General features: G+C 32.9%; 1 protein-coding gene across 2 annotated transcripts in view; it reads left to right on the top strand.

Annotated features, from left to right (window-relative positions):
• Positions 1–8,986: 8,986 nt before the first annotated feature.
• LOC108567139 (zinc finger protein 395) overlaps positions 8,987–25,809 on the top strand; it is a 49,291-nt gene continuing 32,468 nt past the window's right edge. For both annotated transcript variants that reach the window (XM_017927435.1, XM_017927434.1), the window contains exon 1: positions 8,987–9,741. In XM_017927435.1, the coding sequence (XP_017782924.1) occupies positions 9,352–9,741 (390 nt within the window). In that variant the 5' untranslated portion in view covers positions 8,987–9,351. The remainder of the gene's footprint in view (positions 9,742–25,809) is intronic.

Raw genomic sequence — 25,809 nt, 5'->3', positions numbered from 1 at the left:
TAAAAAAGAAGAAAAAAAAACAGTAAATTAATATTATTATAAATATTTGCAACGCATCGAAGTTTATTGTTATATTTGGAGAATAAACAAACAAAAAATTATATGTTAAAATAATTATATTTGTATGTATAAATAATTATATAATTTGTTTCATTGGGTAAGAGTACTTAACAAAAAAAAACAAAAGCAATCGATGCGTTGTCACACTTATCCCCGCCCTAAAACGAAATCTTAAATATATGTAATGAAAAAAAAAGGCAAGAAAATTGCTTGAATTGGAATTGATAAAAAAAAATATGATTATATAAATATAAAGCTTTTTTACTCGAAAAAAAATTATAAGAAATCAAAAAAAAAAAAATATATATAATTGATAATAAGTATATTACGAAAAAAAAGAAGTATATTTATTTAGATGGCGTGTATAAACAAAAAAAAATGAAGAAGGATATAAATATATATAAATAGTAATATTGTATCAATTGTAAAGAAACAACAACAAAAAAAATGTAATCATAATTATCGATTTGAGAAACGAGGGGAAAATGTTTCTTGGTTTTTCGTCTCTGTTCTAATTTATCATTGAACTCGCATGTGATATATATAAATATGTACTGTATAAAAGGGGAAATATTATAAAAAGAGAAAACAAGAATAAGGAAACTGCATAAGTTTTTGTTTTTTAGGCCAATCGTCTTATGTTGCTTGTTTTTATTGTTTTTTATGTAACTCACGTCTACACGAAATGATTCCTAATCGCTGTTCATTTGTTCATTGTTGAAAATATATAGCGGAAAAGAAAGTATAATATAAAATTTATTTTTGCTAACGGACACAAAACGAAATCAAGTCAAGATGAAGAATGAAGGTATAATTTTATATGTATTAATATATATGATGATATGTATACAGTGTGAGAGATATTTTAATAAGCTTATTCGTATGGGATTCGTATGAGAAACCGAAAAAAAAAAGAAGGAAACACGTAATTTGTTATTGTTTTTTTTTGTTTTATTTGCTAAAGTTTGCTTGAACACCATGTACTTGTCGAAATATCAATTAATTTCATAATTGCAGGTATTTCTCGCATTTAAATGGTTCTTGCGTAAAGTAGGAATTCGTAAAGTGAAAACTCGATGTTGGTTATTTTATTCGTAAAGCGAGACATTTTTTAATTTCATTTATTTCACTCGTTTTACGAATTTATACGGTTCTTACGTAAAGCGGGAGTTCGTAAAGCGAAATCCCGTTGATGGTTATTATATTTGTAAAGCGGGAAATGTCTGCAATTTCAAAAAAGAAATACAAAACATGGAAATTCTAAATCGACGCAACTAGAGTTGCCTACGTCGGATTGTTTTTTTTTGTAATAATATAGGGTGGGGACAATTTGTGGTTCGGATTCGGAATTTGTTACTTAACAACACAAATATTAATTTTTAAAAAAACGAGATATCATCGCAACATCATCGTTTATTTGACGTTCTGGACGCTTGCTTGATCGAATCACCCAAAAAAAAACAATTGATTATCAAAAGAAAACACACAAGACCGGGGAAAACATTTGAAATAACTGAAACGACGTTTGTTTGAAAATACGCTTATGAACATAAAACTATAAAATAAAATTATATAATTATTATTATTATTATTAAAGTGAAGAGTAAATTAAATTAATTGAAGAAGAAAAAAGAACATAATATTGTAAAGAAGATGAGAAAAACAAAAGAAACTTAGTTGACAAAGATTTTATACGGTTAATAGATTACAACAACAAAAGATACTAATATTATTAATAATATTAACAATAACGATTCGTTGATGATCTTCATTAGGGATTATTGATTGAAAAGATTTTTTTTAGCGAAGAATAAAATTTAAAAAAAAATAGATTAACGAGAACATAGTTGAAGACGCTTTCCTTGCTTTTATAAATGAAAATCCAAAAAAAAAAACCTACTTACACTACAACAAAAAAAAAATTATTAATTAAAACGTGAAGGAAAACCCTGCGAGAAAAGACCGTGCTTTGCGTTATCCGCAAAAACAAAAGAAATAACGAAACGTTTAGTGTTTATCGATGAACATTGTTTTCATATTTATTTTGTACATACTGTTATTATAATTGATTTGTTTATTATATTGTGTAATGCAATCGTACAGTTTACATTCCATTGATTTTTTTGTTTTGGCGAAAACCTTTGGTGTGACCCGCTTTACGTCGCGACGTTGCTAAACAACAACAACAACAACAAGAAGAAGAAAAAAAAACTGTACAATTGTACCGGATCAACGAGGCATTGCGTATGATTTAAAGGATGCAAGTATATTATTATATGTGGATGAATAAAGAAATAATATTGAGACAACAAAACAAAAAATATTATAATGCATATCATAAACAAAACAAAAAAAAAAATCTATATATATATATATTTAAAAATTAGTGTTTAACAACAAGAACAACGGCAGCAACAGGAGGCAGCAGGAATAAACAAAGGAAGAGCAGCGCGCGTCCACACATTTTTTATTGTCCGTCTGACATTCACTCACACACACATACACAAAGAAAAACACTCACATATAAACACACACACACACGCGCATTCACTTTGACTGATTGTATCCATTTACCCAAGCCCCCCTGAAATTGAAGGGCAAGACAATAAATAAATGAAGTAACAAACATATGTATGACATTATTTTCTTTATCATCATTTATATTGTAGTACGTGTATCATCGCATTGTCATGGTTTTCTTTTTTTTTTGTTTTGTTTCCTTTTCTTTCGGTGTGTAAGAGTTTCGAGGTATCAAAAAAAAACTGTACGACCAAAAACGAAATAATTATTAATTAGTAAATTCATTATGGAAATGGTGCGAGAGTATTATAAATATATATCATTTACATTTTGGGATAAGAAAGTGAGTGTGTCGATGGCAAGTGAGAACTCTGTGCTGGTTTATGTTTATGTGTGTGTGTGTGTGTGAGTGTCGTTATATACATATATATTATATGCTGTATAGATTTTTGCTATTATGAATAAAATACATTTAGTTTTAATTTTGTTGATTGAAAATACCTTGATTCCACCTTCATGTCCTGAAAAATAATTTGAGCTCTCTTCGTACCATTTTTCAAGATTTATTGCATTGTTTGAAAGTCCTTTAAATTATTGCTTAAATTTTATTCTATTATATTTTTAACAATGAAGTATTGGTAAAACCAATACAATCGTTTTAACGAGTAAATATTTAGCTTTAATTTGGTTATTCAAAAATGAATTTAACGGATATACTTTTTAAGATATAAGCAAAAAATTGAAGACATTGCTTTCTATAAGCTTATATAAACGTTTCTTTTTGTTTGACAATTAATTACGACTAAATTACAATTGCTTAAACTAAACAAATACAAAAGTTTTGAAGAGTGAATATTTAGCTACAATTTGATTGTTCAAATATGAATTTGACGTAAGAACTTGTCAAGATATAAGCAAAAGCGTAAAGAACTGCATTTTAGAAGCAATTTTTTCAAGTTTGAAAGAAAATTACTTCTAACTGACAAACGTACTAGTGAATATTTAATTTGATTGCTCAAAAATGAATTTAACGGGTATACTTTTTAAGATATAAGCAAAAAAGTAAAGAAATTGCTTTTTCGGAGCTTAAAAAACGTTTATTCGAGTATAACAGTGAATTATATCGTTTTAAAGACTAAATATGTAGCTTTAATTTCGTTGCTCAAAGATGAATTTAAAGAGTATACTTTTTAAGATATAAGCAAAAATGTAAAGACATTGTTTTTTCGAAGCTTAAATAAACGATTCTTCAAATTTGACAGAGATTTACGTCTAAATGATAAACGTACGAGTGAATATTTAGCTTTAATTTGATTGCTCAAACATCAATATAAAGAAATGTTTTTTAAGCTTAGAAAAAGCAATGTCTATATCTTAAAAAGTATACAAAGAGTATACTTTTTAAGATATAAGCAAAAAACTGAAGACCTTGCTTTTTCTAAGCTTAAAAAACGTTTCTTTGTGTTTGACAATTAATTACAACTAAATTACAATTGCTTGAACATAACCAATACAAAAGTTTAAAAGAGTGAATATTTAGCTTTAATTTGATTGTTCAAATATGAATTTTACGTAAGTACTTATCAAGATATAAGCAAAAATGTAAAGACACTGCATTAAGCTTAAAAATCGTTTATTGGAGTTTGACAGTAAATTATGTCGTTTGATAGAGTAAATATAAAATGAGTAAATTTGAACTATAAACAAAAATGTAAAGACATTACTTTTTTGAAGATTAAATAAACGTCAAGTTTGACAGTGAATTACGTCAAAATGACACACAAATTAATTTTGTTGCTCATATTATTTGAGATAGAGACAAAAATGTAAACTATTTCGAAACTTAAAGAACGTTTTTTTCAAGTTTGACAGTGAGTTGCCTGTATATTATACAACTCTATCAGCACACACGTTTTACAGCATCAAGAAAATCTTGCGCCTAGGGTCAAATATCTAATTTACGCCTCTTACTTAACAACTTAATGTGACTTAAAACGTCATCATTATAACAACATGACCGAAATCGTAACAAAATTATTAGAATTCTCAAAATAATAATACATTGTTATAATAAGCTCCAAATTTTATTAAACTATTTATAACTGAATAACAAGTACAAACAATGTTATCAAATTTATCTATTCCACATATTTTTAGCATTAATCGACAAAATTTCTATATTTAAAATTACAAGTAAATAATTTAATAAAACGCATTGAAAAATAATTATACTAAACTCTTCATATTGTATATTCACAAAACTATAATAAAATAAAATATTTTTAATGATATAAAAGTAATCTTTCTGTAAGATTCTAATAACTAATTGAAAGAAATATTGAAAATACATTAAGTTCTATTCTGCACTTAATGCAAGTATTTCATTGTTGAAAATCATTATATGGAACCAGACAATTGTAATCTAATTGTATTTGACTGATGATTATGTGAACCATTGCAATAAATGGTATTTTTCACATTGTTAAAAGACTCAGATCAATATGATGTCTTGCTATTACATAACAATTGTGCCATGCGTGCGGTTTCAATCAAGGACAATAATGCGAGTACTTTAATAAGAATTGTGTTTCTAATTATGGGTTGGAAAAGAAACTAGAAAAATTGCAATTAATAACGCTCATTTACTAGACATTAAAGTGGATCATACTTTTGATGATATTGCTGATTAGCTATGTGTATTTTAAAACTGTATACTAATCTCTATGAATTTACTTAAATGGTTTTAAATTGCGATGCAACAGAGATAGATTCACATACGTGAATAATCATAAATAATTGATGAATGAAAATGTAAACGTTGAATGAGTTTACTAAATAGCAGAGAAAGTTATAGTTTTGATGATATTGCTAACTAGTTATGGAAGTTTTATAACTTTATACTAAACGTAATGAGTTGACTTAAAGTTTTAAATTGTGAATGCGATGCAACGTAGATAGATTCACATAACACGTAAATAATCACAAGTAAAGCAGATATTAAACATTTATGAATGAAAATGTAAGCTATGAATGAATGGAAAAACTATGAATATTGTATAATAGAAACCATATGGAAATGTATGAAACAAAAAATTCCTTTTGTTTCAGCCACATGCGTTGATCCGATGATCGTCGTTAATGCAATTCACGATATCTGCCTTATCTTCGAGCCATTCTTTTAATTTCCATCCATTATTCCAGATAAACCGCAAATTCGAATTATTATTATTAATAATATGTGTGCAAGTACGTAGACAGTGTACACAGAGAGCAAATTGTGCGATGCATTTGATAGATACGTTGCATATGTGCTCTTATCGGCGATTTTCGGGTTGCTATCAGAACGCCCACGTTATCTGCACACTATTTTATGTTCGATTGCAAAATTAATGTGCAATTTTTTTTGTAATTGTCGACACATGCAGCGCGATTACGGTTTTCTACTTTACTGCATTTTCTGAAAACATGGTCAGTGGATTATTTCATTTATTGTTTTTTTTTATCTAATATAAAACCAAATTGCATTCCATTTTTCTGTTCGTTTTCTGCACTGAATGCAAAATGTTTTTGAAAGGAGCGTTCTTTTTTTTGTAACGATAAAATTATTTTCGTTTTTTTTTAAATGGAATCACATCACGTGCATACAACAGCTAAACTCTGAGATTCGTACTTTTCGAAACTATTACAGGTTAAATATACTAATTAGTAATTAAAATTGAATGTTACTGAAATAAACCAAAAGGTGGCGTGGTAAATTTGCGATTGACGTATTATAAAAGTGACGTCTGTCAAACGAGTTTGACAATTGATAAATGGATTAAACAAAATTTAAAGCTTCAAATTTAAAAGAAAGATGAATTGAATTGTTAACTGCAATTACCAATATAACACTTATTGCATTTCAAAACAATTTAAATGTGAGAATTATTAAACAATTTCTAAGATAAAATCAAATTTAATTATATTTTTTCAATTATTTATATATAAAGCACAAGAAAGCACAAAGCATTTCAAAGCATAAGAAAGACATATGAGAAGTGAGTTGAAAATAAAGAGGATAATTAAGAAAATCACTTCTGTAAATTTGTTATTTGCGTTTAACGATATTCTTTTCTTCTAAAGTTAGAAAAGAAAAACCAAAATTAGCGTTAATCACATTTAATCACTTAATAATTACCAACTGACTGGCGTCTTGAGCATTAATAAGCAATTAAATATATCAATTTGTCATTAGAGATTTATCTACGTCACAGATACTAAATCTACTTTAAGTAGTTTTTAAATAAACTATCTTTGTAAGTAAAATGTTTATTGATTGCATACATTTTTTTTTAAGCAGATTGTTTTTCAATTAAAGTTATCCTAATCAAATCGATTGACATATTTTTTTCTAAATTCTAAATTAACTTGTATTCATTATCTCGTATTTACTAAATTGAATTTTGAGCGATACTGTGATTACGGTGACTGATGATTTGAACAAAAAAAAAACATAGTAATGTGTGTAAGCACAGTTGCACTTTGACCGCGTTCCATTGTGTACCTAAAATAATTAATAATGTTTGATAAACGATTAAAATATTAATTATCATTGTTTGTTACTTCAGAACAAATATTCTAAACGTATATTTTATTAATTATAGATTTATATTACAATAGATTGATTATTAGGTGTAATTATTATATTAATAATACCTGAAATTCATCAACTTTCAGTTAAATTTACGATTATTAAAATAATTTATATTTACTAAAAATAAACTATTTAGGCTTACTTTACTTTATATATAGGGCGAAAAGGATAACTAATTTATCTTGTGTTGTGTTAAAAAGCATGAATTTCTGGTATATATTCTGAAAGGTGATATTTCAACAATCTGTAGAAAGAAGTTTGGTTCGGATCAAATGATTTGTGTCAGCTTAATAATCTCTTGAAGATAGAAGAAATCAAAGTGCATTTTGATACTTTTCTATTACTGGAAAACCAAAAATGTTAGTAAAGCAATAACTAAGATATATTGTGCTTACGGAGAAGTTGCTAAATCAACTTTAAGAGCATAGTTCGCTAAATTTAGAGCTAGTGATTTTAATCTTAAAGTTCAGCTAGTAATAATGAAAACAGGGCATTAATGGAGAATAAACCGCACTACATGACATGTGAATTAGCAGATATATGAAAAATATCAAACAACCTTCCGCAAATGTTACATAAAAACCGTTATGCTATAAGAGTTTTGCATTTAACCGACATCAATCATGACAACATCGGCCCTTATGTTTCTTCTAATACCCGACAAAAATGGTTGGAGTCAGACATGGTCGTATTTGTCCGCCCTTGGTATTCGCCAGACAATGCCCTTTTCTATATCCACAAATTAGGGTCTTCACAAAATTCCACTAACTGCAAGAACATATAATTTATTTGAATTTACGAAAATATCTTCTGCACACACAATGCCTGCTATTTTTTTCTATTGTACATGTTCAAGGCATTATATACAATGCCTGAATTCTTTTCCCCTGATATATACCATAAATTTTAATTTATTTAATTATGAGGTGGATTTGTTTGCAGAAATAGGGGCATATTCATAAAAAAAATGTATATGTTCAATATCCAATTATAGTTAGTCTTACAAACTATGCTTGAATCATAGTTAAAATATTTATGTACAATACAGAGAAATTCGAAATTCATTATTTATAAATTTAAATTCTTCTGACCCGGTAAGTTGCAGCTATTAAATATAATAGAGCACATGAGCAGCAATTAACGAAAACTATACATAATTGATTGCAATTAGCGGGATTTCGAGCAATAATTGTTGCCGCGCACCGGTCTTAATTAGGGGAACTGCATTCACTCGGAATGGTGATGGTAACAGAAACAGGCGAAGAAAAGAAAAAGGAAACAAACGCAAGTGGAGTGTGTAGAAATGATTTGGAAAAAAATAAATAAATAATTGGAACGAACAAAAAAAAAACAGAAAGGATTTGCATTTCGTTGCTTTCTCCGCGCGTTGCAAAATCGCGCAAATTGATTACGCGTGCATCCATCGAGTCGATAAGAGAGTGACGCAAAGAGTGTATGTGTGTTTGTACGGAGGCGGCTTCGGTGGTGGAGGTGGAACCGGTGGCGGCGGTGGAGGAATTCCGTCACGAGAGATGGCCGGCGTTTCGTGACCTTTTGTGGACCCCCACCGCGGGCGAAAGGACCAATGGGCGGATGTAGGTCATCCATCCTAACCAATCGGATCGCTGCGTTCGCGTCACGTGGCTTTGTTGTTATCATCAGCTGTGTCCTAACCGGGATTCGCAACGCACCGGATCGTGCCGTCTCGGTTCGACTCAGGTGGAGCGACAGAGAGAAGTCTCGTGTGCATCAGCTGTTCCAGCTCTGTGCCGGCCGGCGAACGATCAGTCCGTAAGCGACCGCTTCAGAGTTAAGTGCGCTCTTCTTTTGGGCAACTCCAAGCAAAACTATACAAGCTACTATACTATATTATTGTACACTCTCACATCGAATCCCGAAGAACAGATAGATTATCATGAGGATGAACAGGATGTGGATAATATTCGCGAGTCGTGCTGCCGGTTGTTATCTGTGAAACTTTTGTTGTTCTTCCCTTCTGTTCGCTCATGTTGTTTGCGATTCGCATCTTTGACTTGAGTTAATTAAAACTTTTGTTTTATTATCACTATTATTGTTTCGTTGCGTTCTATTTCTTGGACATTCTTCGATTTCATCGTACACAGACACAAAGTATCATCATGTCTACGGGGAAGAGGTTGGCGAAGAGGTCCATCATCGGGACGCGCGTATCTGCTCCCGGCGACGATGGCAAATATTACTCGGGGGTGATACAGTCGATAAAGACACCGGGAAGTTTCCCGGAGACGAACAACTCGATCAATCTGACGCCGCTCACCAGGTACTCGGTGCGCTTCGACATAAGGCAGGGACTTCTGGGCCGGAGGGTCACCGAATTCCTGGAGACTCAGCTCATCGGACCCGGCTTCAATTCGGTCATCGCAACGCAACTCGCTGCCGGCCAAAAGGCCTACGTCACGTACAACAATCGGGAGGTGGCCGGCGAGGTCTCGTATCACGACCCGGAATCGGACGTCGTCATCATCAGGATCTGTCCACCAGGTTGCGAGGTAAACACATTCACATCCAATCCAAAAATTATTTATTTTGCACCCTAAAAGTGGAATTTATAGAAACATCATCAAAGATGGCTCTTTGAATTTTACCCATTAATTTTATTATATAATATTTATTCTATATTGTAAAAAATATTTTTTTTTTATAAAAAACGAAATTGACGTATTACGTAAAACCAGTTGAAAAATCAAAAGAAAAAGCCAAAATATAATGTGATAATAACTAAAAATTACTTTTAAAATCTTAAAACAAAAAGTTGTTCCTTTCAATTGTATTTTTATTAGATCCTATTTTATTGACACTTTAATTCCAAAAGGATTTTAATGAAATTAGTTAGCAATAATTATTATCTTGTATATGGAAAAAATCTTAATCTATAATAGATTACAAATAAAGTTTACTATAAATTAAATTAGTTTATCCTGAATAAATTTATGATCATTTTACGAACTTTCAGAGTGAATATGCCAATAAAAAGCTTCAGATACTTAATTTTTACTTATAGTACAAAGTTATAATTATACACATACACTAGATAAGTATTTTACAACACACCTTCGATGTGTTTTCCGCGAAACCAAACGTGCTCGAATACTATATAATTTTGCCGGATTGCGTTTCCTTTCAAATCGATTAAATACGCACTTTTCCAACTGTTTATAAACTCTATTTCTTTCTTTCATTTAATAACCTAATTAGCTTTACTGCAAATAATCGCAATTTCTTAATAACCGGCTCCGGCTCCTACCATAATTGCTCTGTGAACCATTAATATTATTTATAGATTATTAAGAAATAGTAAGTTTCAACAAGTTGTTAACAATGCAAGATTCTGGAAAAGTTTTATACTTAATATATAATATTTGGTGTGTATGATAACGAATTAATTACACTTGGTTGCTATGTGAACTATAAACTATATCCAACCCGTTTTGACAATACAAAGTTTCCGGAAATGTTCAATACTGGAAATCTTTACATAATGACCGTGCATGTTTCGACTATTCTGTTATCATTGCCCTAAGTAAATTAAGCATTTCGAATTGTAATCCTGCGGGAAGTTAAATGTTTTTTTTTGTGTGTTCAATTCTCTTTATTAATGCATTGCGTTGGAGGTCGCACACGCGTTTACAACAATACAATAACAACAATAAGCAACATCGAAATTATTGGGTTTTACGTAAAAGTCGGCGTTGTTTATGCGAGTGACGTCACTGCCTGCGGGACCGGTTCCGGGCATGCGCATATTTCAGTAAACCAAACCCCCCACCACCCCCTCTTCATCGATGTACTCCAACGCACATAGCAAAGTGCAAACGGAGGAGGCGTCCCCTTCCACCGCGTCGTTTTCGACGCACTCCTCAAACAGGAAAACGAGTTTTGCTGGAGAAAAGCAGCTGGACGTGCGCAGAACGAAGACGGATTCAATGTTTTGCTGCCTTCTCTTTCTCTCGCGCACCCGATGACACAGTAAACAGACGAATGAGAAGACGAAAGAAAGAACAAAACAATTGATTCACGCACAGCTTCCTACACGCAAACGACATGTGCCAAAAAGAAGCACGAGCGTATACATTTTGTCCCAATGCCAAATCCGGTCGACGTGTTGTTTCCGTGGATTGTTGTTACCAGTTCGGATACGATTATGTAACACTCGCACTTGGGACTACACAGGAGTTGTCTCTAGATAAATAAATCAGTAACAATTTACCGTTCGATTTGTTATCACACCTTCTTAAAGATGATTCAAAATGATTCAATTTATGTCTAAATGTGTTTGACAGATATTGATTTATACCTAAAAAAATAAAGACTAATTATTTTTGTCAGAACTCATTATTAAAAATAGAACACCAACTTCTCAATTTACGACGAAAAAAATTAATAGAATAATTAACTTCGATGTCTACTCTTTTTAATTAAATTCAATTTACGACCATTTCGACTTACGTCCGACGTGCAGTCAAAGCTACCGAAACATATCTAGAAACAATACGTCAATTAGAACTACCAAAATGCGGTCGAAATATGTGCGCGTTGTGTGTTTTATTAGTCTAAACCGGACGAGCAGAAAAAGAAAACCGACGGCGGCAGGAAATCTTTAAAAATAAATTACGTTTTCATCGACTTTCACAGCGGAAATTCCTCGAAACGCCCGATGCGATAATCCGTAAAATATTAATTCAATAAACCGCAATTAAGCGCGTTACTCCACATCGCTCTATTCACTCTATTTATTAAATAAACACCGCACCGAGTGTAAACGGTGAGAACGAATGCAACAAGCAACTGTACGAAAAACTGAACGAGAGAGAGAGAAAGAGAAGAAAAGTGTGTATATAAAATAAATAAATAAATAATAAAAGTGTGTCGGCCTATATAGTTCACTTGAAGCAACTTTCAATTGTGGATTACGTAAATATTAAATTACACGCTCTTCTGTTGCATGCGCTCATAACGCAAGTGCACTCCATCCATCGTCCCTCTTCATTTTTATCTTATATAATTTTATTTGTTTTTCCTGCGTTCACACAATCGAATAAGATAATTCCTTCAAATATTTGTTCAGGTCTCTTTAAATTTTCTAAGATTATCAGCTGCATTCTTTTCGCACAGCTCTGTTAAAAGTTCGAAAACTTTTTCGATGCAACAAAAAAATACAGTATTTCCAAAACCAATATTTAGTTAAAAAAAAAACATCGAACGAGAACTATAATTTTTGAGTTAGGTAAGAAAATGTTGGATTAGAAGATCAAAATTTTGTTGCTTGCTAAACTTATTGATTGTTTGTGTTTCTGATGCGTGAGTTACGACCATTTTGTGCTTCAGTTCGGGTCGTAGGTTACGTTCCATTCTATTAATTGCTCTGTGCCAGTTTCGCCCGTTTAATGATTGGACTTCTGGAAATGATGTTTAACTCTTCCATGTATCTCATCAACTAGAAGGAAAAGTGTCCGATTAATCTTGTATTAGTCACTTGCACTAAAGGTCTTTTAAATCCGTATACTTTATTTGTTTGACCCACAACTTTAATTTAATTAATGGTATAAAGATTTTAACTGTTCATATGGAATGAGAAAGTTATTCATATAATTAACGGAATTTTTAAATGTTAATTAAGTTAGTAGAGAAAAGTATTGTTCTTTGTGATTAAATCTAAATTAATTGCAGTGTAATTGTTATTGATTTACAGAGGTACTTTAACATGACTTTGATTGAGTTTATAAGTAAAGTTAAATGTTTTAGTTACTTTAATTAATTGTCTTATACTTTTTAAAATAACTTTAATAAGCTTATTAAGTTACATGTTTTAATTACGTATATTAATTGTTTTATAGTCGTTACTTACTTAAACATGCTGACAATGTTTGTAAGTTACATGTTTTAATTACCTGAATTAATTGCCTTAGAATTAGCTATTAGACGAGTGAAGTAAGCTGATTATATATTGTATGCACGATTTGCTTTATGAAAGTATGTTCTTTTTTCTGTATAGATTTAACAACATATTTTAATAAGATTATGTATCGACTTTCTTTTGTGCCGGAGGGAAGTTAAGTCTTCGTTACTAAATGATCGTGGCAATTAACGAAAAACAAAAAAAAACGCAGTGAGAAATGGGAACGTACGAAATGCGAGGGGGTTTCTATTTATAGGAAAGGAAAGAGGGAGACTAAATTTAGGCGTAACGTTCGAACTAGATGTATATTTTTTTTTGTTGGTGTTCCCATGGAGAGCGACGCAAGGTTCAAAGTTTGTAGGATCAATGTTGACGAGGCCTAGTGACCCAGTTTGCGTGAGGCCTCCGGCTCGGATCATAATGGAAGCGGCGGTGAAATGTGCAGCCACAGGTAGTCTTGACCCTTTTTCCGCGCAACCTGCGACCGAGGAAAACGCAGCGAAAAATAAAAAATAGTGGAGAAGAGAAGAGGATGAAGAATATAAACACGTGGAAGGAACATCGAGGGGAAGAATGTGAATCATCGCCGGGGCCGGCCACGCGCTGCTGGAATAATTGCAGTTGCGTGGGCGCCCGCAACATTCGGTTTCGTAATAGTATTACGTTACGAAACGCGCAAGATGAAGGTCGCAGCGCGGCGGGAATCTAAAACGGACGCACCCATCGTTCATGATGATGATGCTGAGGTTGATGATGATCACGATGATGATGATACAACCGAATCGCGCGCATCCCAATTGTTATCAACAAAAAAAAGGAGGCATTGATGAAGGTGGAGGAGGAGGAGGCAACAAGTCGAGTTTGCTCGTAAAGAAACTAGTTTTGATCGGAATTGAATTTCGCGACCTCGCTTGAGGAAACGCCGCAGCTACCAAAGGGCAAAGCATGAATATTACTTTCATTACGGTTTCATTGTTGTTGTTGTTGTTTTTACTGTTGCTGATGTGTGTCTGTTTATTCACTGTCCGTTTTGTATTTACTCGTTGTGTTGTACTCGTTTTGTTTTTTTACTACGAGCTTAAAGCCCGCAACAAACGATACAATATTTCAAATCCTAATCTAAATTGAATCTCGAAAGCTTTCCTATTATATTCATCAGTGCGTGATCTAATAAAAATATGTTGACCCTCTGACGGCCGCACTGATGCTATTGCGTCAGTATTTACTATTTCGTCATGAAGGACTTTTCGATTTCACTAAAAACAAGATTTTTCAAGTCTTTATAAATCTCTATACGAAATTCATGTGTAGGAGTTTTCATGAAATCATAAGAAAAAAAAAATACAAAATTCAAATTGTAATAACTGTTTGTAAATCTCTGTACAAGGTGATAATCAATCCAGTCTAGACTTTGGGGTTCAAAAACAAATCTAATAATACAGAAATCAAACAAAGTTTACAAAATTACTGATGATTCATTAATAAATTCCATGTTTGAAGAACAAATATTATTTTTATCCGCATTATCAACAGAGAAGTTATTACGACTTAGGCATTTGGAATAATTTTATTAAGTGTTGATTTAGATATTTTTTCAATTGTAAAATGTTTATACTTGCGTATAAGTAACGACAAGTGATAAATACAATTAGACGATAAATAATGCTTTGGGTAAGACTGATCCAAGTGACCCGTTTTACTGTTTCGTTGTTATTGTTGTTGTTTGTATGTTTCTTTATCCGCTTCTGTTTTGTTTTGTTTTGTACGCAACGAGGAGATAGAGAGAGAGAACGTTACGTGCGTATGCATACATACGGTAGCGGCCGCTTTCCGATTTCGCTCCTTGCAAAATTATTTTCATGCTCGTGTGCCGTGTGTAGTATATGCGTGGCAAGGACGAGGCCGTGCGCGAAAATGCGCGAACCTTGTCCATGCAACATGAACCGGACGTGTGCGGATTACATTGTTTTGTTTTCGTTTTCGCGGATGCAACCTTGCGAATTCTGCGGCGTCGGTGCACGCGCCTCCTCCCTTCCTGCTCTTCCTGTCCCCACCCAAACGACGAAGGGTGCATTGCGGCGCACGCTTTGATACCTCCAACAACTAATTACCTCTTGCAATCTCACAATCTTTATTTTGCACTTTGCGTTTGTCGCCTGCTTTTATTTAAAGTCAACAATTGTCAATATTTAGTGTTACCAATTCGCAGGTAATTCCGCTTAATCGGGTACATTTTGTTCCGTTCGAAACAGGACGAATCACAGCTTATTTGAACGTTTAAACAATGCTTATTGGATGAGTTTCGAGCAAGGTATAAAAAATTAGGCGATTTCTATACGAAAACGTCTCTGCCTATTTCTGCGAAGCGATAGAGATCAGCAAACGCAGTTGCAAATCATATCGTCAAACGCTAGACGAGGGATCGGCAACGTCTGGATTTTTTTGTTCTATACATTTCTATTGGTTCTAATGCTCGGGTCGACCTGCAAAACCATTGGTGTCTCATCACTAATGTTTTTTGTTAGAGATCATAAAGTAATAAAAAATTTAGGCGTTTTCTATAAGAAAACGTTTCTGCGTATCTCTACGAAGCGATAGAGATCAGCAAATGCAGTTGCAAATCATATCGTTTTTTTGGTATTAACAATTCTATTGGTTCTAACGCTCGGGCCCGTCTGCAAACCATTGGTTGCTCATCACTAATGTTAGTTTTAGAGTAAAGGAGATCATTTGAAGGATTGTGGAGTTTTTTTAGGATGGGATTTCGGCATTTAGTTAACCGTAGTTGGCAAACGGATTTGTAAATGGATGTTTGATACTGAATGGATATTTCGGAGCTCCATAAAGTTAAGGACGGGAAATTACTCCAATTTAATTTTGGATTTGAGTCCCTGGTGTCACAGGAATTGTTGCTAATAAGCTATGTTCTGATTAAGAAGAATTTTAAATTATTGATTTTTATTCTCTATAAATTATTGAGAACGGCAATATTGTAATGGTTGTTAAATTATATATAATTGATTCACTTCCTATGAAATGATAAAATATGAATGGAACGGATTGACTCACCAATAGTCATATTCTTTCAGGGAATTCAACAGCACCATGAAAATACTGCTGAAATTTTTCACTCTTGTGCGGTAACAAGTTTTTGACATAAAACTTAAATTCGATCTTCGCATTTTATACAGCAATCAAAAATCATATAAATATTTACAACTGACAAATGTCAAAATTCTCATAGCAACCTCAATCAATTATTAATGTTAGTTATTTTTTTCCAATCAACAGCTGTTGTGGTTATTCTATCAAACCAAAAGTCATTGACAAATATCATTGGTTCCATGGCAACTGAACTGTATCCTTACCAACTGGGCAAGTCGATCCAATTATTAGTTACGGTTCCTTGGACAATTGCGGTTACTTTAATTTGTTCTGAGGTAAATGACCGTAATGCAAATCCGAGCCCAATCATTCCAAATCCTGCTCTCTATTTTGGATATTTCCTCTCACATTTTAGAGATCGTAGGAGGTAAAGCATAAAATTCGCATCTCAGTAATTCAGAATTTGAAATATTGAGATACATTAAATGTCTTACAATTCAAATCAATATATAATATGGAATTGGTTATTTTCATTACGTTTTATGGATCATTTGCTTCTTGAGCAACAAATAGAGATTTGTATAATCTTACAGAAGTTTCAAGGTGTGTGCTTGTTGTTATGCAACTATAGTCTTGATCAGAATGCAAGGAACGGATGGAAAAGCTGCGAATATATCCGGCCTATGCGGTTAGTTTCATAAATATTTTTCTGTTATTTATATACACCATTGGCCTGGATATTTCTGTTTACTGGCACTCGCAAAAACACTTCCACGTTGCGCAAATATTTGTTTTCCATCTGCATCCCGACGACGATCCAGTTTCCACATTACAAGCTACATGCATTTACCATCTTGATGTTTAATTTTGTTGCATTGTTGCTAGAAGAAAATCCTGAAAATTAATCTATCTATATATGTGGTTGGTATAAACAGAAGGAAACGATGGAGTTTGTTTACTTCTTATACATATAAACAAATCGTGACAACATTCGCTTCCGATTTTAAGACGTTCAGCCTTTTGTTCGGTCAGCAAATGGCCCAATTTACGATCGGATCGAGTAAACATACACACAAATAGTAAAAGTGGACTTCGGAAGGCAACAGCGCTTTTATTACGATCAAATATTTACATAGGCCATCTACGACGTTCGTTGCGATATCCTTGCTACCAGCAGCTTAAATCATCATATTATCTCTTAAGGACAGAAGAACAAAGTTAGCTGCGGCGCCGGTTCTTTCTGCTGTGTGTATATATACACACACACACAGGCATACCAGTTTCCAATTGCGAAACGTTTCTCAATCGCATTATGTTGCAGAGAAAACGGTGGTTATGAATAAATATAATGTATACGTATACAAACATACACACACGCGCATTCACTCAAACAAATAATAAATGCCCAAAGATCTAACATTCACTCTCACACGTAACCCACATGCCTGAATAAATGTCTAGCCGTAAATTAAGTTTTACCGTTTTCCAGTCGTGTCTTAAGCAGCAGCCAACTGCGATTTCCATTTCCGATCTCTCGTTCGTCCTTTATATGCTCCATTTCAGGTTGCATGGATTTAAGAATCTTTCTTTAACTTCTTTTAATTATGTTTATTTATATACATGGAGTAAACATACAGATTTCAACAAATATGAATTTAATGAACCGCGAAAAAAATGGCATCAAACCTCAATTATTTACAGAAAAAGTAATTCCCCTAATTAACTAGTAACTAATATTTATTTAAGTTGGTACATGCCGACACAGCTGTTTCTTTTAATGACTCTCAATATATTTATATCCACCACTTTAATTACAACTATAACTATAAACTTAACATGTTAGGTGGATGCATAGTTTAGTACATACAATTATATAATGTAATGACGTAAATGTCAAACCTATTAACACTTTAATCCAATAGAAAAGTTGGTACGCTTGATTAAATAGTTTACAAACAAAATTTTCAACTCAAATTGATTTTTAATTACTGTTGGAAACACTGTTAATATGCAATTTCAGATAAAATTGCCTTGCTGATAGAAGCGTTCAAGTAATTGTTGGTTTTAACAAAGATGTACGTCATCAATAATAACACGAGGATCGGATCGTTAGCATTGCTTCGGTTTTCATGCAAGGACAGCGCTCGATTACCAACGTTCCCCTGTGTCGTAACGTTTTTTTTTCCCCTCGAACAGCAATTCTCGCGAAATAATCACGATTAATTCCATCGATATTTGACCGTTCACCAAGGGAATTTACGATTTCCATTGCATATTCGTCCGACGTAGTAAACACGCTCTCTCACACACACACAAAAAAAATCTAAATCGAAGCCTTGCAAAATTTCGCAATCGTGCTTTTTATACATTGCACTTTCAACTCGTTTTTTTTAATGTGTGTTTCTATAATAATCTTACGTCATAAAGTTTTACGTAACGATTTCAAGCTTCAAAGCATCTGGGATGGTCGATGAAAAAGACAATCATTTCTATCATTTAGGACATTTTTTGTTGTTGTTGGAAAAGGCTTCTTCAAAGCGCTTCACTATTGTGACTCTTCAATGGACTTAATGTGAGCGTGCGATGTTTCATAAGCTTTTTAACTGTTGTGAGATTAACAAGAAAGTGACTAATATTTCAATTATTTAGGTCAACGTGTAAGGTAGCGGACCGTGTTCACATTGCTAATAGTGTGACCTATTTCTATTATACGTTATTTAGTAAATACATTGTGATATTAAGAGGTTTTTTTTAAAGCATTCATTCATGATGGTTTTGCAACATGTATGATATTTCTGTACTTTCAACTACAATGTTTCATTTCATTGGTAAAGGTTAGTCTTCGACATTGCTTCTCATATGCAACAATAATTCTTATTATCCACATTCTATGTTTGAATATATTTTTAAGAGATTATTTTAAAACTTTAGTTTACAAATTATAAAAGCACAATATTATCAAGTTACCTAATGCAATTAATCACTTTTGTTTTTGTTTTATAACTTTTGAATATCTTTACTTGCCATAATAAATAGATAACAATGAAGTACTTCTATTTATAACAATATTTGTTGATATCTATAGATAAAGTATTATTACTGTTTCAATAAACAAACATTCTAAAACTAATCAATAAGTCAAATATAATTTAACATTAACTTTTGTTCACATGAAAATCCTTCAATTAAAATTAGTAAGTTTTTAAAATTTACGATTAAGTAACAATTTGCTTATTTTTTTTTAAATTTTGGTTATGCATTTCTGTTTGAATTATGAATGAAACAGTCCAAATCAAGTTTATTGTTAGATTGTTTTAATTTAATTAGATTTTTATGGTAATTTAGTAAATGGTCGTATATCTTGCATTTTAATGGAGTTAAGTTCAAATTGATATTACGAACTTTAAATGCATTTAATATTCTGTTAATAGTAGATAGACTGTATATATTAACTATATGTTGAAATAATTGTGTGAATTAACAAATTTCTTGCATATCTATGGTTTTAATTTGCTAAATTACCATAGTTGTAGTAAACTATGAAAACTGAAAGTTTTTTTTTTAATATAAAGATTATTTCAATACTAGCATATTGTAAGAAGTAATTAACTAGTTGGACTTATGCATTAGGTTATATGAGACTTAAATGTCAATCAGGAGTACCAACTGCTATTGTTCTTAATTGAGTTCTAAGCTGTTGGTAGTACTGATAAACATGTGTGTCTTATTTGCAGGAATAAGATGGTAGTATTAGGAAATTAGACAAAATGGATGAATGAACTGAAATTGATAATGCGATAAGGTTTAGATGAAACAATGAATGGTAATGTTAGATTGAAGTCGTTGCTATTCTGGAGGCGACTGCTGCATCGTCGTTGCCTCTCTCCAGATTACGAACAAAGCGTGCAATCGAGTAGCGGATGGATCCAGACTTTCGTTGCCCCAATTTTGTGGAAGTTCTGCGTGTCCCAGATAGCCTGAGGCCCCCTGGTTGCGCGTGCGACCTCATTTCGGAATCGACCCTGCGACCCAGTTACACGCTCAGCACGTGCATTTGGCCCAATTCCAGGGAGCGGAGACGCCGCCGCCGCTGCATCAACAGAACCCACATCGATCGATTAGCCGCAAACATCAAGAATACTACTACTACAACCACCAACAAACCAAATCGATACCAAAACAAAGCACCCAATGATTGGATGATGAGACGATCGGGCGAAATTCAGATGAGAGTCGATAATGGAGAATGGTGTTAAGTAATTCAACGGTTCCGTGCGCTGTTTCAATAATGTAACCAGCGGTTTGCATTCTTTTTCCGAGCGAGCTAAACTTTTGACCTAAATTTTATCAGGTCTTTTGCTCGCGCTTCACTCTTTCTCTCTCTCACACACTCACTCTCTATCTTTCTTGTTCTCGCTTGTTTACGTATGCATTTTGTACTGTTGTTGTGTCACATTCACGTTTTACCCCGGCGAAGCGAACGGACGCAGCCCAAATAAACTCGAATCCGTGACCGAAAACGGCACCGCAACCTCGAAAAAGAAAAGGCGGTGAGAAAGAGTGTACAAAGAAAGAAGAAAAAAGGAGGCAGCAGTACACAAGATAGGAGTAACAAGAAGGAGAAGGAAGGAATGAAGTAGAAAGGAAAGGAAGAAAGAAAAGCGCACAGGTTGAGCAAACGATTGCAGGACTTTCGAAATGCACAGCGCAGCGGAATCGCGAAAAGAATCGAAAGCAAATAAGTAGAAAGTAAAAACTGGGTGTCTCTATTTCTCGTTCTTCTATTTTTTTTTTCTGCTGTTGTTCAATTGGAACAATTTCGTTGCATATGTATAATAATTACACGTTGACCCATGTTGGTCGCTAACGCCTTGTGCAATTATTAGAGATATAGAGAGAGTGAGAAAATTGTAGCGAAAATAGAGAAGAGAAAAAAAGCGATATTAACGATTAAATTGCGTTGAGTAACTGTTAAACGGATCCATGGCCGAGGTCGAGTCACAGTCGAGACCAAACGGACACGCCAGGATTTCGATGTTACGCAATGGATGCCGGCCTATTTGCACAAGCTTTATGCAATTTACATTATTAATATTGTACTCTCATTTGCGGCCGACTCCTACTACTTATGTTACTGCTGCTGCTCTATTCCTTTCTTTCTGCGTTTCTTTTTCTGGCGCTTTTTTTTTTGGTCGTTCATTCGGCGTATAAATACGTAAATTGAGGTCAACGTTTACGAAATTCGATTGCATTCTAAAATGCCAACGGTGTTTGTCTTTGATATTGCGTTTTCGCTCGGTTGACGGAAATCGAAGGTTTTTTCGTCTCTTTGTACATCCTCTCCTTCCTCCTCTTCTCGCCAGAGATCCAGGGTGAAAGTCAAAGTTGCAAGCGGCGAAAGTACCCGGCGTGAAAGTAACAATAATTGTTACCGTTGTTGCATTTCGATGGGTGCCCCTGCGACAGGTGGATTGCAAGCGCTGATTCTGCTGCTCTTTTCTTTTCCTTTATAATTGTTGTCTCGCCAGAAGACTTTCACCTCTACGGATGCGCAGACAACATCGATAATAACTGAATTAGTCTGCATCCAGGGAATTCCCAATTTTACTCAGTTTGTTCTCTTGTCTGAGTAACAGAGAACTTCTCAGCCTTTGAAATTGTCATACTATAATCAAAATCGTGTTATATCATTATGACATGTTTATCTAATGTCACTCATCTGACAGCATCAACATCCGTTCTATTGTCTTATGTCAAATTCTGTTGTTTTTCGTTAAATTACTTTAATTTATAAAAAAAATACTGTTTTTATTTTTCAATAAACCAATGTTTCTAATTTGTGAAATCATCTTCAATTTAGTATAAATAACAAAAAGAAAATTGAACAAAATGTGATTATCTTTTGTCAGCAATTACAAGAATTGATATTTAATCATGAATAGAAATCTTTGCAATAATGAGATTGTGCATACATTTTTAATGATGAAGCAGTAAATCTTCGCGACGTGTAACAAGAAGAATTGCGGGGAATACCGAGAACAACGGAACTTGAATATCGCTCCACTTTTCATTTAATTATAGCTTTCAATGTTCCCAATAAGTGCTTCAGCGGGTATTCCATAGTCTTAATCATATCAAGTAAGGAAAAAAAGTCCCTTACGAAATAATTAAATTATAAAACAATTCAGAGTATAGAAATTTTCCCCGAGAACCGCAAGCATATAATTGAATCACGAGACTAAATTTAGCGTTGCAAAAAAAAGCTGTATTACGCGAATCGCTTATTACATTCTTTTTAGCTACCTGATGTAATACAATTTGGAGATGTGACAAGTTATTCCTGACGCAATAGTTGGCGTGCGTCTGGGGCACAAAACTAAAAATATTTAATGACACTTGAATTACATAAAGTAATGAGAGAAAGAGAGTTAGATTTAGCGACCTTGAGTTGTCCACCAGACGTCGTACCACATACAATACTTGCTAGCATAATACGAATAAAAAAAACCGGTGTTATTTGGACAAAGTACAATTGCCGACCGATCGAAAAGGAAGTGATTTTTTTTTATATTTATCCTGTTTTCAGTCGATTCCTTGAACGAAACGAACATCGAAAACAATTTTATATACACACGATATTCGTTAGACACTGCATGTTAACTTACCAAAGACCTTCTTTTTATTTTTTTGTGTTTTCGTCTCTCTTTCTTTCATATCCAATCAGCATTTTCAATTTGCACCGAATCACTTTCACATTCCAGTTTCCACATTATTATTATAATAATATTCAAATATTCAAATTGCTCGTATTTATGTGTGTGTGTGTATTTTTGGCGAAGAAACAACTATTCTTTTTAGTTGGTCCACTTTTATGGATTAAAAAAAATAATAAGGAAATTTAACTAACCCAAATAACTTTTTTTTTGTTTCTTCAACATTTAATTAAAGTATGCTAATTTTCTTATGACATTTTCTTTAGTTGATTAAAACTTTGTTTACCTTCAAGCTAAGATTGAAAAAAATAAGATTAAGCTGTTCCATTAACATATTGTTTACTTAAGAGTTAAATTTTGTAACAAGAAATCTACTCTGATAATTAGCAATTATATAAATATTTGCATTCATCCTGTTTCGCAAAGTTACGATTTCAAATGAAAATTCCCATGTTAATTATCGGACTCGTTCAATGGTATCATTAAGAAACTATTTAATTGGATATATCAATAAAGAATTTCTAAATAGTTTCTTTTTTTTGTTTCTTTAATTAATTAAGAAACTTATTATTAATTTAAATTGGATGATTGACATGCGATGAAGTTGGAACAAAAGAAATAATACATTTGTTTTCTGAAAATCATGCTTTGTACTATTTTTAGATTGATAACATTTGATATATTTTTAAGTGTATTTATTGATTTTCATTGGAATATTCTTCATAGATATATTACATCACATTTAAATTAATAATGTCTAGGATTTATAACACCAAAAATTGATATCAAATAGTCATGGATATGTTTGATTTCATAGAGTAATTAATGTCATATGTCTACGTCAGTATAATTCCCATAACTCTGTATAGTGAAATAAATGGATTTCAGTTGGTACACGCAACAAATCATGACTGTCATCAATTCCATGGTAACCAATTATTACCAACTATATGTTTTCTGTTATCATACTTGAGTCTTTTTTCTTACCATCTATATATATAAAAATATATTGTTAAATTTGATGGAAATAAACGTCAAATATGGATTAAGTTATGCGGAGAAATTGAAGTTTGTATGTTTATAAACGTTAATCTGATCTGATGAGTATTGTATACAAATTTGTTTAATAAAATCTGACATATGTTTTGAAATCAGTGTCAGGAAATGATTAATGTTGTTATTAATGAATGTTGACGTATGTTTTGCACCATTTTTCTATTTATGTCAACTAATAAGATATATTGAAATCTAGATTGTAATCTGCTAAACAATCGAAACTGACAAACCTAGGCATTGCCAAAAACCGATCACATAACAGTTCGTATGCCCGATTTTCGATGAAGATTAGAGCGCGAATTTCGTCTTCCCCGATGAATAATGTATGATGTAACGAAGCTAAAAAACAAAGAACGAAGAAGAAGAAGAAGAAGGACGTGCCAAAAAAAGAAGAAGGAAAGCAACGGAACGGTGAATGCAGTTCGCCGCATATTTGGCAAACGGTAAATCCCTACCTCAACTCGCCTTCAATTAACGTTTCTTTTTATACACGCATTCGCACAGCGTCGGTCGTCCTTTATTATTATTTTTTCTTTCTATTCTTTGTGTTCGTTTCACTTCAACCTTGACGAATCGCCGTTCGCCGAAAAAAAAAAATTCGCGAGCGAAAAAATTTATAAATAAATTACGAATGTTTTGCGAGGTGGTGGGAGAGTTTTGGATGTTAAGTGGGCGCGTTACGACCTCCGACAACTCGGAAATTTTGCGCCCGACTCCCGCAAAAATAATTGCCGAAAAAAAATATATATAATACGACGAGCGCGAAAATTGCCGAATTCATCTAACGGGAGACGAGGAAAGAGAAAGAGAGATACAAAAAAAAAATATATAATAAGTAAAAATAACTACGTAATCGAACCGGCTCTTAATAATAGGTTTTGTGCGATTTCTCCGTAACCAATCTAAGACCAATTTTCGAGACGGTGTCACAATTTGGAAAGTGCGGACCCCGAAGATCGGAACGGTTGGTCCCCCAAGGTGCATGTGTTGGTTGCTTTTTTTTTGTTGTTGTTGTGATTAGTACTTTCGAGGACGCCATGCAGGCTATTCCGATCCCTCTCTTTCATAACGTCTGTATTTATAGAAACTCATAAGTATTTGGTTTTGGATAATTGGCCGATAAGACAGGACGGACGGATAGATAAGCCTCGGCAATGGCAAGACTTGGGACGCAGAAAAAATATTTACTATACCGATGCCCCTGATAACGGCAACTTTTCGCAACTCACTCGGTACAAACAAATTTGAGAGAGAGAAAAAAAAATAAAATAAACTCGATCTAAATATAATCGCGTTTTATGTCTCACACTTTAATCATGCTCACTGCAATCCAAGTGCAAATCGAGCATGGGATTGATTGCTGCAATCGATTGCATACAAATTTTAAAATATCTCAATTATCTACAGTTGAATGCATAAAGAAATATTCGCAAAACAACGATAATAATTGGGAGTTCCGCGAGGTAACGTTCTTTACCTGACTTTATTTCGTTCAATTTCTATATAGATTTCACTTGATTTCAAAGAGTTATATGTCTATGTCAGTATAATTCCCAAATATATATATATATCTTCATATATTTATATTTGCTTTACTCGTCAAACTGTACTACGCACCAAGTAAAATGATTAGTTTATAAATATAATAATTTTCTTAGTATAGCAATGATATATTGCTGTCTTCAGTTACAGTTACCAAATATACGTTTATCATTAATTAAACAAAGCTCTAAAATATTTATTCAAACCGAAATAACAGAGATTGAGACCTAATCTTTAGAAACGAA

The sequence above is a fragment of the Nicrophorus vespilloides genome, unplaced genomic scaffold, assembly GCF_001412225.1.
Source record: "Nicrophorus vespilloides isolate i.1.1-1 unplaced genomic scaffold, Nicve_v1.0, whole genome shotgun sequence".
In the NCBI taxonomy this organism is placed as follows: domain Eukaryota; kingdom Metazoa; phylum Arthropoda; class Insecta; order Coleoptera; family Silphidae; genus Nicrophorus; species Nicrophorus vespilloides.
The sequence above is the reverse complement of the archived record's forward strand: the minus strand, read 5'-3'. Positions and strand labels throughout refer to the sequence as shown.